General features: G+C 42.8%; 2 protein-coding genes and 1 long non-coding RNA gene across 4 annotated transcripts; all 3 read left to right on the forward strand.

Moving 5' to 3' along the window:
- Positions 1 to 1,850: 1,850 nt before the first annotated feature.
- On the forward strand, positions 1,851 to 7,263 carry LOC125507295 (pistil-specific extensin-like protein). Its single transcript, XM_048671921.1, has 3 exons — positions 1,851 to 1,866; positions 2,759 to 3,150; positions 6,889 to 7,263. The coding sequence occupies exons 1-3, from the start codon at positions 1,851 to 1,853 to the stop codon at positions 6,997 to 6,999; spliced, it is 519 nt and encodes a 172-aa protein (XP_048527878.1). The 3' UTR covers positions 7,000 to 7,263.
- Positions 7,264 to 7,423: 160 nt separating this feature from the next.
- LOC125510355 lies at positions 7,424 to 10,389 on the forward strand. Its single transcript, XM_048675506.1, has 5 exons — positions 7,424 to 7,654; positions 7,884 to 8,202; positions 8,278 to 8,499; positions 9,499 to 9,602; positions 9,892 to 10,389. Exons 2-4 carry the CDS (start codon positions 7,884 to 7,886, stop codon positions 9,600 to 9,602), a joined length of 645 nt encoding a protein of 214 aa, XP_048531463.1. The 5' UTR covers positions 7,424 to 7,654; the 3' UTR covers positions 9,892 to 10,389.
- A 630-nt stretch (positions 10,390 to 11,019) lies between these two features.
- LOC125510356 lies at positions 11,020 to 14,593 on the forward strand. 2 transcript variants are annotated; one of them, XR_007284559.1, is made up of 3 exons: positions 11,154 to 11,790; positions 13,019 to 13,344; positions 14,342 to 14,593. It is a non-coding gene; the product is annotated as an uncharacterized LOC125510356 (long non-coding RNA). The 2 variants fall into 2 exon arrangements; XR_007284558.1 differs by having other exon boundaries at positions 11,020 to 13,344.
- The last annotated feature ends 209 nt before the right edge of the window (positions 14,594 to 14,802 follow it).

Genomic DNA, 14,802 nt, shown 5'->3' on the forward strand with positions numbered 1-14,802 from the left:
ATGCAAGGCAAAATTAGGTTTTTGGCTGGAAGTGTTTCTGAATTTGTGTGGTGGAACCCTGAATTCTAAGGTGCAGTCTGAATGATTATGCGCCATCTCCTCTCCCATGATTGGTTTGGTTTGTCCATTATTATCTGAATCTTAATCAGTTGACGGACAAGATTATACATTGTCTTGATTTCTCGAGATGTTCTTGTGATCTGAAGAAAATCGAGGCCTACAACAACCCGCAGGTTTCACATCGTCACCAAACACCTCCGTCAGAATCGTAGCACGCGAGATGAACAAACAAACATTCTGGTACTGCTTCGTGTTTGTTTCCTGTCCTTCCGTTCGTTGCTGAACTTGTCTATCTGTTCTGAACTTCTGGTACTTCGAACACTGACGCGAATGTCTGAAACTTTCTGTGTGCACTGCAGGGCGACGAGTGAAGCGGCTCGCCAAGCAGCAGCAGCAGGGGGGAGGGGGTCTCTGGAACGTCGCCGTTGCCGCTTATTGCCACTGTCACTGATCGATGATGGATGTTCGCTGTTAGTTAGCTCCTGGGCAGTCCCTCCCTCTCTTTCAGGCTGCTGCTGGTAGAAATGGTAGCTCTAGTCCTAGTCCATGTAGTCGTTGTCCTGTATCAAAGTGGGGAAGTTGCTAGCCGTCCTCTGTTGCTTCCTTTTTTATGTTAATTCAGTCTCTGTCGAATGTACCTAGTGTCGTGCCCGTGGCTGTTTTAAGAATCCTACCATAGATCTCAATATATATGCTGTTGAAAGAAAGAAAATAGTCTCGATACGTGGTTGTTTGATTCCTGTCACTCTGAAATGTTTTTCTGTTTCATTCACTCTGTCGCTGGAATGGCGCTCTGTCCTGTGATGCCAGGTTTCTGAATGTCTGTTGTGGAACCCTGGAGTCTTGCTATTTTGTTGAAATCTGAATGATCCCATGACTTCTGTTTGTCTATTTTCCGAACCTTATTATGCAGTTGATGGATAAGATTGTACATTATTGATTGTGGCTGCAAATGTTTGATCTGTGAGGAAGATTCAGCAGACTGGGCATCTGTTTTGCAGCAGATACTTTTTTGCAATATTGTCTATCGGTTTTGGTTCTGCTACCTACTTTGGGATCTTGTTGGTTCTTGTCTTTTGGGAGCTTGTTGAAGGTCATCATCACCGCTGTATCAAGTGACGTGAGGCTTCTAAAGCATCTTTACATGACGTTTTCTGCTCAAAGTTTTGAGGGACTGGAAGTTTTCTTGTCACCCGGCCTCAAGTTCTGAACAATCTGCTGCCTCTCCATTCTATTCACGTCAGGTGAGGTCTTCTGAAAGTTCTTGCAGCTGTTTTGGAGCAACTCTCCCTCTTGCTAGATCTGATGGGGACATCAATCAGTTGGAGATTGTGATGTTGGCAAAAAGGCCAGGCCGAAGCCTTCTGTTCCAAGCCGACCTGTGCGTGTTGTCTCCCCTTGGTATTTGTAGTCCTTGTGGCTTCAAACTGGGCGGGGCTGGGTACCGGTTGGAAGGCAGCAAGGCCCAGGTAGCGGACAAACCACTAGTATTGCAGATGTTATTGTTTTATTCTATATATAATCTTGGTTAAACATTCAAATGGTTGACTTGCACGGAAATCAATACACCTTATATTATGGAATGGAGGGGGTATATCATAGAAGGTGTCAACGGGTATTGCAATGGCCGTTCAACAACGGCTTATTACAAGAATCTACTATTATTGTTCGTTTTTCTAGAGACGAGGGCATGCCATTCTTTCATGCTTGTAATTCTATCGTCGATTCAACTGGGCACTTGGGATTGCACGTAGGGCAATTAGCATCGCACTCAGCAAACGTCTTGAAGCATGGTTGAGCCCTCAGGTTGTCACAACAGTAACAGGTACCATAGTCACAGATATAATCCCCACACAAATTCAGGTTAAACTTGCCATCATCTAACGATGATGTCGATTTGGCTACAATAGCATTCTTATCGCCACCGTCTAGATAGCTCCTTCTTCCTGCTTCGAGACGACCTAAAATCATGCATGTAGTGTTTAAATTGTTAGTACAAATTAAGTTCATACATGTAAAAACTTTATAGAAAAAAACAAGGAAAAAAGTAGCACTACTAGGAAAAAGCTTATACACAGACGCTTACTAGTAGCGCGGGTTTATACCCCTCGCTACTGCTACTTACTAGTAGCGTTTGTTTTTAACCCTCGCTACTACTAAGTTGATAGTAGTAGCGCGGGTTTTTAAACCACGCTATTACTAAATGGTTTTCATCATGCCTCATCAAATAGGCAGTAGTAGTAGCGCGTGATGTAAAACCCGCGCTAGTCTACTACCCCTATAAAAGGAAGAGAGGGCGGAGAACCAAATCATCCTATCCATCCAAACCTGCAATCTGATGGTCTACATCGCTTCAAAACACCAAACACGTTTTATGCTTTAATTACCCACCATGCCATTATGTTTAATTAATTACCCACCATGCCATTACCTTAATCCTCTCCTCTTTCATCACGCAGGAACAAAACCAAAACCGCTGCCCATGCCTCACCGCCAGCCACACCCCGCGCCTCGCCCCACCTCTTTCCCTACAACCTCGCCGCCATCTAATCACGTCTACACGGTTCAGATTAGCTACTAAAACATGATTAGAAAAAAAACACCGTACGCCCCACGCGAGCGCACACGTCATCTCAGCCCAAAACCCGGGTGTCGCCCCTCCCGTCGTAACCGCTCGCCATCTCCCCCGACACCCGAGTCCCGCACCTCCCTCCCGCCCGCAACCGCTCACCCGTCCTCCGCCGCCGCCCGCACGCTGGCTTCCCCTCCCGCGCGCTGGCCCGTCCGCTGTCGCCCCCGCCCGCGCGCTGGCCCGTCCGCTGCCGCCCTCGCCCGCCCGCTGGCTGCTCCTCCCGCTCGTCCGCCGCCGCACGCTCCTTCCCCCGACCCGCCGGAGTCTGCCGCCCGCTCGCCCGGCCGCGCAAGCTCCTGCCCCCGATCCGCCGGCCGCCGCCGCCCGCCTCATTGCCGGAGACCGCCCGCCTCGCTGCCGTAGATCCCCCCGTGGTCGTACCGCCCTCTGCCGGACACCCCCACCGCCCGCGGCCGTCGCCCCCCATCCGTTGCCCCTACCCTGCGGAGGAGGATCAGGTGACCCATAAGCTGTACACATAAGTTAATTTTTAAAGCACTGTTTTTCTTTTTTCATATACAAATAGTTTTGTATGCAACTTCTGTACAGCTACAAACAGAATATGGCTGACAGATATTTATAGATAATATATAAACAACATATGATCCTGCCCTTAGGTGTAAGCTCTACCTGATGAACACATTGCACATATGATCCCACAAAATCTGTACTTTAGTCATCACTAGCAAAAGAGCCCGTGCGTTGCAACGGGTTCGAGAAACCGCCAAAATTGAGTGGGTTAAAGAAATGCATTAGCAATTTTAAAATGACAAAAAGCCCAAAGAATACACTTGCTTAGTAAGTATAAATTCGCTACCCTTCTGATTTAGGCAACTAACACTAACTAATTAGACTGAGGGAAGAATATAATAATTAGGAACAGTAACTATTTAGACTGAGGGAAGAACATAATGCTGAGAATTACAACATATCTCTACTGTAATGCTGCCTATTAAGTGAGTGAAAAGAAAAAGTCAGTCCATTACTCCACCTCTTTAATTAGTACAAACGAAAGGTGAAATATAACAGTATAAAACTTCAACATGAGTAATGGGATACTGAACGAAATGTTTAGATTAACCTGCATATATATGAATGAACATATTCCATAGAAATGCAAGAATTAGTTCCTTGTCACCATGAAAACTAATTCTGCTGAAACTGTGACTGCAATGTGCATCAGATATCAGAACCAGAGCATCCTTCATATACTGGACAGCCATGGTGCAGTTGTGCAATTTTTTTAAATGTGAATCTGATGGAGCAATCACTTTTCTGAAATAAAGAACGATGTCAATGTAAGTCCAATGGCAGCAAGCATCTGGCAAATGAGGGGAACATAAATGCATACCAAAATATTTGATGGGTCAAAAAGCAGGAGCTGAACAAATGTACCTAGAATCGCCATCAATCAGGTCTTCAATCAAATTTCATATATAGTTGTCAGAAAGCAGGAGCTGAACAACTATTACGTAAAGAATTACCATCATTGAGATCTTCAATCAAATATTCTATAGTGAATGGTACTCTGATAGTGCTGGTAAGGAATGATTAATAATTAGAAAATTAACAAAATATCCAAAGAAAAGTCATAACAAAAACACAAAATGCCAAAGTCCACCACTATGTTGGATATTTATGGTTCTTTGAGATCACTATTGCATAGTTTTAGAGCACGGTAACACTGGCTAACACCATACTTGTTGATAATTCAGTCTATAACCAATGTTGATAGATGCATCAGGACAGCACCGGAACAGAAGTAAAAGAAGACCCAATCAGCTGAACAAAGTACTTGCATGTTAAGAAATAAAATTAACCAGAGGTAGATGTATTGAGCTATCTTACCCTGAATAATTTGATAGATTTTATGTTGGCTTGGTGAAAAACAACGGAGGGGACAAATGCACGCATTGTAGCTGCTCTCGACCCCGTCCTCTTCACCTCACCACCTTATCCCAGCGCCTCCATTTGTGGCACCCGGCCGCCTTCGCCCTCGGCCTGCTTGTCTGCGCAGCCTGGCTTCGCTTCGCACAACTTTGCACTGACCAACTCCGCCTCCATGACACCCCACTTCCACGGTACCACGGTTGTCGCTCCAGCTTCCGCCTCCTGGTTAATGAAGCACCAACCATCCCAAGGCACTTCAGAAATAGATATAGAATTCTAAATCTCCCTTGTTCCTTGCAGAAAAGGGGCCATGAAAGTAACAGTGACAGATTGCATTGACTGAATAGACTGAATATACATCGTTGCAACGGGATGTGAATCAAGGCTCGGAGACATATGATCCTATTCTTCCTTAGATAGCATGTCAAACTGCCTTTAGGATCCTATGCACATCAGATAGCATTGTTGGTCTTCATTTACAATTAGTCAGGGGTGGCAAGGTTGAAGCTCGGGGATGTATGTGCTTTTGTACAGAGCAAATGCATGTTGTTATGAATCAGGAGTGGCAAGGTCGACAAACTGGGTCACGGGAGACATGTTGCTGATGACAATAACAATGGACCGATTGATAATTGGGCTATTCAAAATGGTAGTTCGGAACATGAAACATGACCCGAGTCAATTGATCTGGGTAAATAACACAAACTTCAGATTGTTAGTGCATACTGAAATTTAAAATTATAATACGAAGAAATAACATTATTCATTGTCACTTATGATGCCACGGCCTGAATAGATTTTGTGTCATGCAACTTGACATCATGGGTCAAACATAGTACGTGCTAGATATATCATTGATTACTGTTTAGGCGTCTGGATAGTGAAGATTGCTCACATATGTCAAACTATTGTTTTTATATAGTGGACACTACGAAATTCACAACCTTACTAATAGGCATGACAAGAGGAATTTAAACTTTTCTGTAAAGAAAATGAGCAATACAATATTTTCATATTTCAAAGAAAGCTAAATTTCATCAGCTTGAAAGTGGGCGGCGTTTCTAGATCGAAGCTGAACCTCAAAGCTTCCATCGATATCACTCTGCTCCAAGTCCTTTGTTCTATTCCGAGTTGTAGACGGATCGCTCGCTCGCTCTCCTCCAAATCCTATGTTCTACTCCGAGTTGTAGACGGATCGCTCGCTCTGCTCCAAGTTCAGAAAAATATTTGAAATCAGAGGTGTTTCTAAAAGAAGTAAAAAGATTAAATGATTAAAAAAAATTCATTTAGGTGGAAGGAAAAGGGATGGTGGAGCCGGTGGCCATAGTAGCACGTCCGGCCGATTAGGCGTTTACGAGAAACAGTAACCACCAGCAGTCCATTTGTTTTTTGAATACCGAAATCCCTCTATCCTTCTTGGATTCAATTCCATTTGCTTCCCTCTTTCCTTCTTCAAGACCGAAATCCCCCTCTCTTTTTCCTTCTATGAATTCAATTCCATTTGCTTATCTGCTTCCCTCTTTCCTTCTCCATTTGCTTCCTTATTTACCTATCCACTCTTTCCTTTCTTTTCCCTCTCTTTCCATCATTATTTCCTCCTCTTTTCCTTCCTTATGAGGCAATTTATTTCCTTCCTTATTGATTCCCGAAACTGCTCCTTGATTCCCAGCAAACTCGAAGATCCTTTTAAATTACGAAGTTTGGTTTGGAGGGAGCGATGTGGGACTATTTGAAACCTGAATGAACCTTCCTTATAGCACAGATGGAGCTAGCTTAGTTGGTTGTGTCAAAAGTTGTTGGACACGAGGTTACAAGCTCGATTCTGCGCGCAACAACCATTATTATTTTTGCACGGTTGGGCTGGATGGGCCGGAAAAATAGGCCAGGACGTGGATTATAAACAGATCGAGGGAATCGATCGACTCTGACGGATGAAAGAAAACAAAATTTAGTACCACCTCGTATATGTTTTAAATTCCAACTAAAAGCGTAAAATCACGGAAAGAAGCGTATTGTGACAGTGAACCCACGGAGTCAATCCGTGCTTTATTATTAGGGAAAGATATTAGCATAGAAGTGATCAAGCAAACTGACACCTCTTTGTTACAAAGAAGTATGCAGACAAACACATCAACCTTTGCCGGTCCCAACATCTTCCATATGCAGCTTCCTGTCAGAGCAAACTGATCCCTGACACCTAGAAGACATGTGTAATTACGACTGCCTCATGCACATAGCAAAAATGTTTCAGACTCTGTCTTCTTTTGTTTTATAGTCGTTTAAAATTTGTCACGCTGCTCCTCTAGGTGGTCTTCTTTAGTTTGATGTACTCTTCGCTTCTGTCGCTGAAGAAGCGAAGGGGATGGAGGAAGAAAACTGAGATATTGGCTGTGGGGTTGTGGATTTGTGTTCTCTGACTCAATATCCCCTTGTATTCCTCATGCACTCACGAAACACCTTGCCCTGAAATTTCAAAAGTGGAAATCGAGTGGCGGATCAACATTGGAAGGAACCCAAACTAACCTATTCAACGGTGATTTCATATTTGTCTTTCCAACTCTGATTTAGTAGTCTTTTCGTGCTGTAAATTGCAGGTTTGGCAAGAAACTTCGGCTTAATTTTTTTTAATAGTGATCTTAGTAGTATTTTCATGCTGAAGATTTCAGATTTGATAAGATACTTTGACTTAATATTTTCTATGGTTGTATTCCAGAGAAATATTGAGGTGTGAAGTTAGTATACGAGATGAAGAATATCCACATCATCTGTATTGGTAGTGTACCATTCTGATTTTTGTTCCTGTCGGATTTGCAGATAGGTGCAGCGGGAGTGATGTTAGTAGTCTTTTCATGCTGTAAATTGCAGTTTTGTCAATACACTTCGTCTTAATTTTTTTAATAGCGATCTTAGTAGTATTTTCATGCTGAAAATTTCAGATTTGATAAGATACTTCGACTTAAAATTTTCTTTGGTTGTATTTCAGAGAAGTAGTGAGGTGTGAAGTTAGTATACGAGATATAGGTGCTCCACACCATGTGTATTGTTGCGTAAACCTTCTCTGATCACTTGAAGGTACACCCCACAGCCAATATCTACGATTTTTTGTCATGTTTTAATTCTCTGAATCTGTTCATAGATCATGTACGCTGTTATTTTTCCTAGAGTGGTAACCTATATGTACTATTTTCAATGATGATTTGATATTTGGCTTTCCATCTGACCTTGCAGTTTGTTTACAAACAATAAAGTTCTTCAGAAATCCCTTGATTCTTTGTCATTTCTCAAACATTTGTGTTTTCAGATGGGGAAGAAAAATCCAAATGCACGTCGGTTTGCCTCAAGCGAACGTGCCCCGTCACTGGATGTAACAAACTCACCTCTAAATGCAAATGCAGAGAGTAGTTCTGCTGCTCGACAGAAAGGTAACCAATCATGGTACATCAGATTGTCTGATGAAAAGAAAGCAGAGCTCCTCGAGAAGCGTCGTGTCGCCCGGCGTGAGAAGAAGACTGCAGCCGTACAAAGTGTTAACCATGCCCGGGTATCACAAGAACATGCTTCTTCTGTGGGGTCTGAGCAATTTGTCCCTTTGAGCAACATCACCAACACACATATAGATGGTATGTGCTCCCATTTTGTGTCCTAATGCATTGATGCATCACTTGTACATATCTGAATCTCCTCCTACATGACAGTTGCAGTATGTACGGCGGCAAGCTCCGCGGGTACTGCTCATCTTCACCAAAACAATATTGCAGGCAAAAAAAGAAGTCCACAAAGTTGGTATGCTGGACTATCCGACGAGCGGCGAGCTGAGTACATACACAAACAGAAGATGGCCCGACTCGCAAGGAAAGCAGCAACTGCCGGGGTGAATGTCCAATTGCCTACATCATCTGCCTCGCAAACTTCATCTGGTTAGACCACCAACATGTTACCTTAATTATTTAAATGGGCAATACTACATCATTGTGATTTTCGTCTCGGATTGATATATGATAACACAGGTTTGATATCCTGTCTTCATTTTGTTGTTCCCTGTCCATAAAAGTTAGTGGATTGCTTCATTCTTTTTTGTTAAACTTCTTTGATTGCTCGTAGATTTTTGCATTGACAATACATAAACAAGACAAGAAGCTGGGATATACAGCAAATTAGGAGCACATTCTTGAAACTGGTAGCTAAATAAAAACTGTATGTGGTTGGACTTCTGTATTTTTAATCAAGAATATGGTCCAATGGAAGATAATTTATTATGAGTTGTTGACGTCTTCATTTCAGCTTCATCTACGCTTTACTTTTATTTGATCGTAATTTAAAGTGCATGACAACTTCATTTATGTTATATTTGGATAACAAATCCCTTCAGCTATACAAATTTCTCAAGCAAAGTTCATGTAGCCCATTATCTCATAAGCATCCATGTGTCTTATTTTGTCAGTCAGGTTACAAACTTTTCGTCAATTGCCTTCTCTTCTATTCTTCCCTGTTTTTTTGGCCATCATTAGAATCACACTCTACTCAACCAACATTATCCTGCCACTGGTGGCGGCAGTACCTTTAGGGTTTCATGGAATAGATAAGCATTTTATATCGATACCTGTCCTAATCAGCAGATCGTTACTATAGTTTGTTCAGTATCAAAACCTTGCATGTTGTGCCTTCATTTTAGTTTTCACATAAAGCCAATGTATTCCCCTGTTTACAGTTTCATTGGATAGAAGCCAGTACTGAACCACTTCCCTTTATTGCTTCGATATGATTTTTAAGATTGTTTCTTAAGGGTGTTCAATCTAACTTATCAGTAAAAGAAGCTCACTGTTCGTTCTGCCTTGATTCGCTGGCCACATTTCTTTGGTTGGGTTGGCGCAGGCCAATGTCCAGGCTGCTTTACTCACTTTCTTTGCCATACACAGGTCCTTCTGTGTGTCGCTGCTGTCAGTCTCGGGCTTACTGCTTGGAGAACAGGAGGAGCGTCAGGGCTCTTTGCTGCATCTGTGGGGGTACTGGCCAGAAGTAGGTGAGCTAAAATACTAGGCCCCATCTCTGCTTGATCTGTTCAGCCAACTGAATTTGTTCTCCTTACTTATTTCTGTTTCTTTTGGTGTATGTGAAGTGATACAACTTTATTTCCATTGCTGCCATCTTGCTTTTCGTGAGCTAATTCTGTACAATCAAGCTATCGTTTATAGTAATGAGTGGACAATGGCCTGATACAGGTTTCGCTGCAATGCATGGTTAAGTGTTGTCCTACCTCCTATCAGAGGTTATTGCTGTCCATATTCATATGCATATGCTTTTATTTTCAGGTTATTGTTATCCATGTATCACACAAGCTGAGGTGGTCACCTTTGATCTAATACCCGCGAGTCTTCTATATTGTCTTCATCCTATTCGTGCTAAAACATACTCAGGGGCGATCGCCTACCTGAACGATTAAATGGATCAATATTCTGGACATTACAAGCTGGGCCAGAGTGGGCCATATGGAGGTACATCAAACATAGGAAGGGTGGACAGGAGCAGGCACAAAAGGACCTACACCAATGTACAAGGGGATCATGATCTAGGAGAAGCGAGGCCTGGACGACAGGTGGTAGAGCAGCATGCCTAAGAGAAGCACAAGTTACCACTACTATTCAGCAAATGACACAACCAGATATTTATGGATTTTCCTTAACTGTAATGACTTCATTTGTTCTTGAAATGGAGAATCTTATGTATGTCTCTTGTAATTGCTAGTAATGAGATATATAAGTCTTTTCCCCTTCAGTTCAGATTTACAATATACTAGCAAATAACTTTCCTATCTGTTGTTGGGGATATCGCTTTAGAAATTGTGCATGATGTCCTTTGTTATAGCTTTTAACTACAGCAATCATATATTACTTCTGGTTCTGAAGTGCGGCAATTCAAGGTTCAGATTTACAACTTGATATCTACGCATCGGTAGTCATACTGTAGTTTTTTTAATCAAAATTTATTTTTCATCTCCATGGATTGTTTACTGTATTTGCCATATGTTGCGGCTATTTATTTATAAACATGAATTTTGCGATGCAATATGTTTTGGAGACTGAAAAAAATAAGCTCCGTGACAGCACAAATGGACTCATTATCTTTTCAGTTTTATTATATGCTCTTTGGGTTGGTAACAAATATATGCAAAGGCATGTAAAATATATATTTTTCGTCGTCATAAAACTCTCGATCGGTATCCACCGACCCATTATCGTCAAACCCTATCTATATAGATTTGCATGGTACTTAATGCATGTGCCTTTCTGAACATTGTACGTGTCTGAACTAGGGAATGGACACAAAAATTGACGTGTTTGTCTTCTATCTCTAAATATAAAAAGGTTATATATGCAAAAACAGTCTTATTTGTCTTTTCTTGATTTGCAATATTTTCTATGCAACCAAACTATCTTTATACGCATGTTATGCTCATACATACTTGTATATTAGTTGAGACGTGCATTTGCACGTGCAAGCTTGCTAGTACTAAATGAATAGTGAATAGCAGTAGCCCGTGTTATATACCCGCGCTACTACTATGTACCTCCGTATCCCCTCCTGCGCCGGTTTCCCGTTCGTCTGTCGACGCAAAACGAAACAAAACGAAAATATCAATGACGAACCCCCCTTCCACCCCACTCCTCTTCGCCTCCTCCCACCCAACCCCGCCGCCGGTGACCTCCTCTTCCCCCACCACCGGTGCCCTCTCCCCTCCCCTCCCAGATCGACTAGACCAGATCCGGCCAGGCTCTCCATCCCTCCTCGCGCCTGAAACACTAGAAGCCCCTATTTTTCCTACCCAAACGCCGCCGCACTCCGCCGACTCCCCAATCCCCGCCGGCGACCTCTACCCACCCTCTCCTCTGCCCCTCACTTTCCCTCCAAAGGGAAGGCCCCAGACCGGCCGGATCCACCATGCCCACAGTGGGGCTTCCGGATCCGACGCCCGCAACCAGAGGAGGAGTGCCTTCCGGATCCCATCTGCTCTCTTCCACAATTCCACCCATGGAGGTCTTCTTCTTCATCTCCATACCTGATTCGTGAGCTTTTTTTTGTGTGTGCAGGTTGCTCTGATCCGATCTGGTGAAGGGGGCCGTGGAGAAGCTGCTCCCATCTGCCAGCCAAGGAGAAGCTGCTCAACATCACCACCATCTGCTCCAATTAATCCGCCTGTAACGTAACCCGAGGTGGCATCTCTTCCTTCGTTCAGATTTGGCCGCCCACGCACACTTTGGGATCCATCTAGTTTGGGTGAAACGGAGGGTGCCTTATTTTTTTGGTTTCTCTTCTGCTGTGTCAAACGCATCAGCAGCTCACGTAGCTTCTTGTTGGTAACAAATACGTACATCAATGGACCCAAGTAGCCTGGATGTACTCCCTCAGTCACAAAATAAGTGACTCGACTTTGTACTAACTTTGTACTAAAGCTAGTATAAAGTTGAGTCACTTATTTTGGGACGGAGGAAGTATTATTTTTTGGTAACAAATACATTGACTCCAACCATCAATTAATTCTGTACTTATTGCAGATTTCTTGGCCGTTGCACTTGGATTGACTCAGCAACACTTTAGTTTTACTTCCCTCTAGCTGGCTAGCTAACATTTTTAAGGTTCAGTGCACCGCAATAAATTGTTGGGTCAAATTCTGCCCTGATAGTCTGATACACACCCATTTACTTCACTGATGATGAATGGGTTGTAGATGTTGTCGTTCCGTGTTATCCAGGGTTCGCTGCTCTTTAGCGAGAATCATTTGAGTGCTACTAGTACGTTGTCTCTTTCTTGCTCGTGCATTTTTGGATTCCTCGCCATGTCATGTGTTAGTAAAGTGCTAAAGCCGCTTTCCTGTGTACCACACTAGACATGTTAGCATCATTGGCATATGGTGGCTGTGTAATCACCAACATGGCAACATGTCTGAGTCGCTTGTTTTCTTTTTGCTTCTGTTCGCTTGTTTCTCATCCGTAGAAAAATTTCTAAACTCATTCACCAGCAGGTTGCTTTCCTTCTATCATAAGTATTGCCAATTTGTGTATACCTTGATTCAGAAATCAATCACATCTTGATTCAGAAAAACCATACTACACAATTATGCTATTTCCTGACATGAGAAGAACACCCCAGCGCATAACTAGTCTGTAGACACGTGCCATGGAAATTCTGCCATTTTCTTGGGTTAAAGAAACATTTTCTTTTATTCAGTCGTGGCATGACACCAAAAGAACCTAGTATGTAACTAATGCTATATAGATTCGATTCTTCTGAAACTTATGCTTTTTTTGTTCGAAGACTGAACTTATCCATTTGATATTGAAAATTGAACATCATAAGTCAGATTGCCATGGGTTCATAAGTCAGACCTACTTCTGTTTTTATGGATCTTGGAAATATGATTGATGGTGCATTTGGGTTCAGGTAAAGGAGGGAACAGTTCTGAGCACTCTGCAGGTGATCCAGAGGTTGATCCCAGTTCTATTTCGTATTTGATTGCCGGTCTGATGGATTGCTACTACTGCTAGTTGGTGGTCATGGCAGGGACAGAGACGGCCACCGAGCGAGCGAGGGAGGGCCCATGGCGCTCTCCTGCATGAGCTGCCCGTCCGTTGCCAGCGGCCCCTCCGTGCGCCGGCACGCGGCGAGTCCGCCCTCGTCGTCCGTCGCCTTTTCCTTTGCCAGATGCATTGGGAGATCGGCCGCCGCCGCCTCAGGGTGGCGCATTGACGCCATCGCCGAGAACTGAGGTGGGTGCTCCCTTCTCGACTTACTCTGTTCCGCCGGGGTGTTGATTCTCTCCGCGCTCTTGGCTTCTCCTCCTAGGTGAGGCGGCGGGTTGGGAGTTGTGCGCGTACATGTCGTCTTGGATGATGAAGTTGCCTGAACTGGACGTAGTCACCCCTAGAGCCCAGATTCCTCGACTGAATTGGCCTATTGACTTTTGTGCCTCTAAGCTTCCTCCTAGAGATGTGTCGCCTTCTGTTCCTGCATTACCACCACCATTCTTTCTGCAATAGTATCTGAATCCTGCCACTCTGCTGCACCGTTACCAACCTTACTTACTGTCTAAAACAAATTCAGTCGCCATTCACAAGTCGGAACAAGATAAATGAAGTGGGTTTACGAATTTGAGATCATTCTCACTAGCTTTGGTAACTTAGAGATATTTAGCATTCTTAACGAACCCCTAGCATCTTCTTTGAGTTAGTAATGTTATTACATACGTCTGTACTGTTGATGGTTACTACTGTTAGTTATGCACTTGAGTGATGGGTCTGTAGGATAATAAGATCATCAACTCTGCTACACAGGGTCTGTAGGATAATGCTGATCAAAATATTGATTTGTTAGGACTAGTTTCCTAGTGCAAATGCACTAAGAAAAATCATGCGCCAATTGACATTTATGCTAGCTAGCTATATTCAGTTGGTAGGTGCTCGTACTTAAACTGCACATTTAAAATTTAAGCTTCGGTAGTGTTATCTATTTAGTCTGATTTATACACTGCATTCCTAAGCTAAAATATTTTTTGTAACTGAAATATATAGTCTGAGTTTCATTCAGTTATTTGTCACTTTTTAACTGAATATCTTTTTGTAACTGAAACATATGTGTACTTACAGTGCATATTCGCATTGTATCAGAATCTTAGTCCTTTTCTCCTGTATCGTCTGAGATTATGCTTCCTCTCCATTTATTCATTATATCTATATGCCTTGCTGATGCTCATTTCTATCGCTGCAGGATAATGAGATATTGAAGCGGCAGAGTGAATCCATGAGACTGTAGTGCAATTGCACCATTTCATTGAATATTACTCAGGAATAAGGACATTTCAATGGCAGATTAGCTCTATTTTTCCTTTTCATTTTTCTTACTATTGGAGTGAGGACATGTAGAATGAGAAACTGTGTGGTAGCAGATATGGCAACTGTGTGATAGTAGAATCAATAATAAGGAATATGGCAACTGTGTGATAGTGACATTTTTCCATCACTATTGTTTCTCGGAATTGTATGCATAAAATGAAATTGGTTGATTTTTTTTAAATCCTAAATAGTTAGTAGTAGCGTGGGAACAAATTGAGCGCTACTAGTAGTTTGAATACTAGTAGTGCTGGTATTATAAGCACGCTACTACTAGTTCGTTAGTAGTAGCGCGGTTGGTTCTGTAATAGCAGTAGCGCGGGTGTCACACACGTTACT

This window comes from Triticum urartu, chromosome 5 (assembly GCF_003073215.2).
Source record: "Triticum urartu cultivar G1812 chromosome 5, Tu2.1, whole genome shotgun sequence".
Classification (NCBI taxonomy): Eukaryota; Viridiplantae; Streptophyta; class Magnoliopsida; order Poales; family Poaceae; genus Triticum; species Triticum urartu.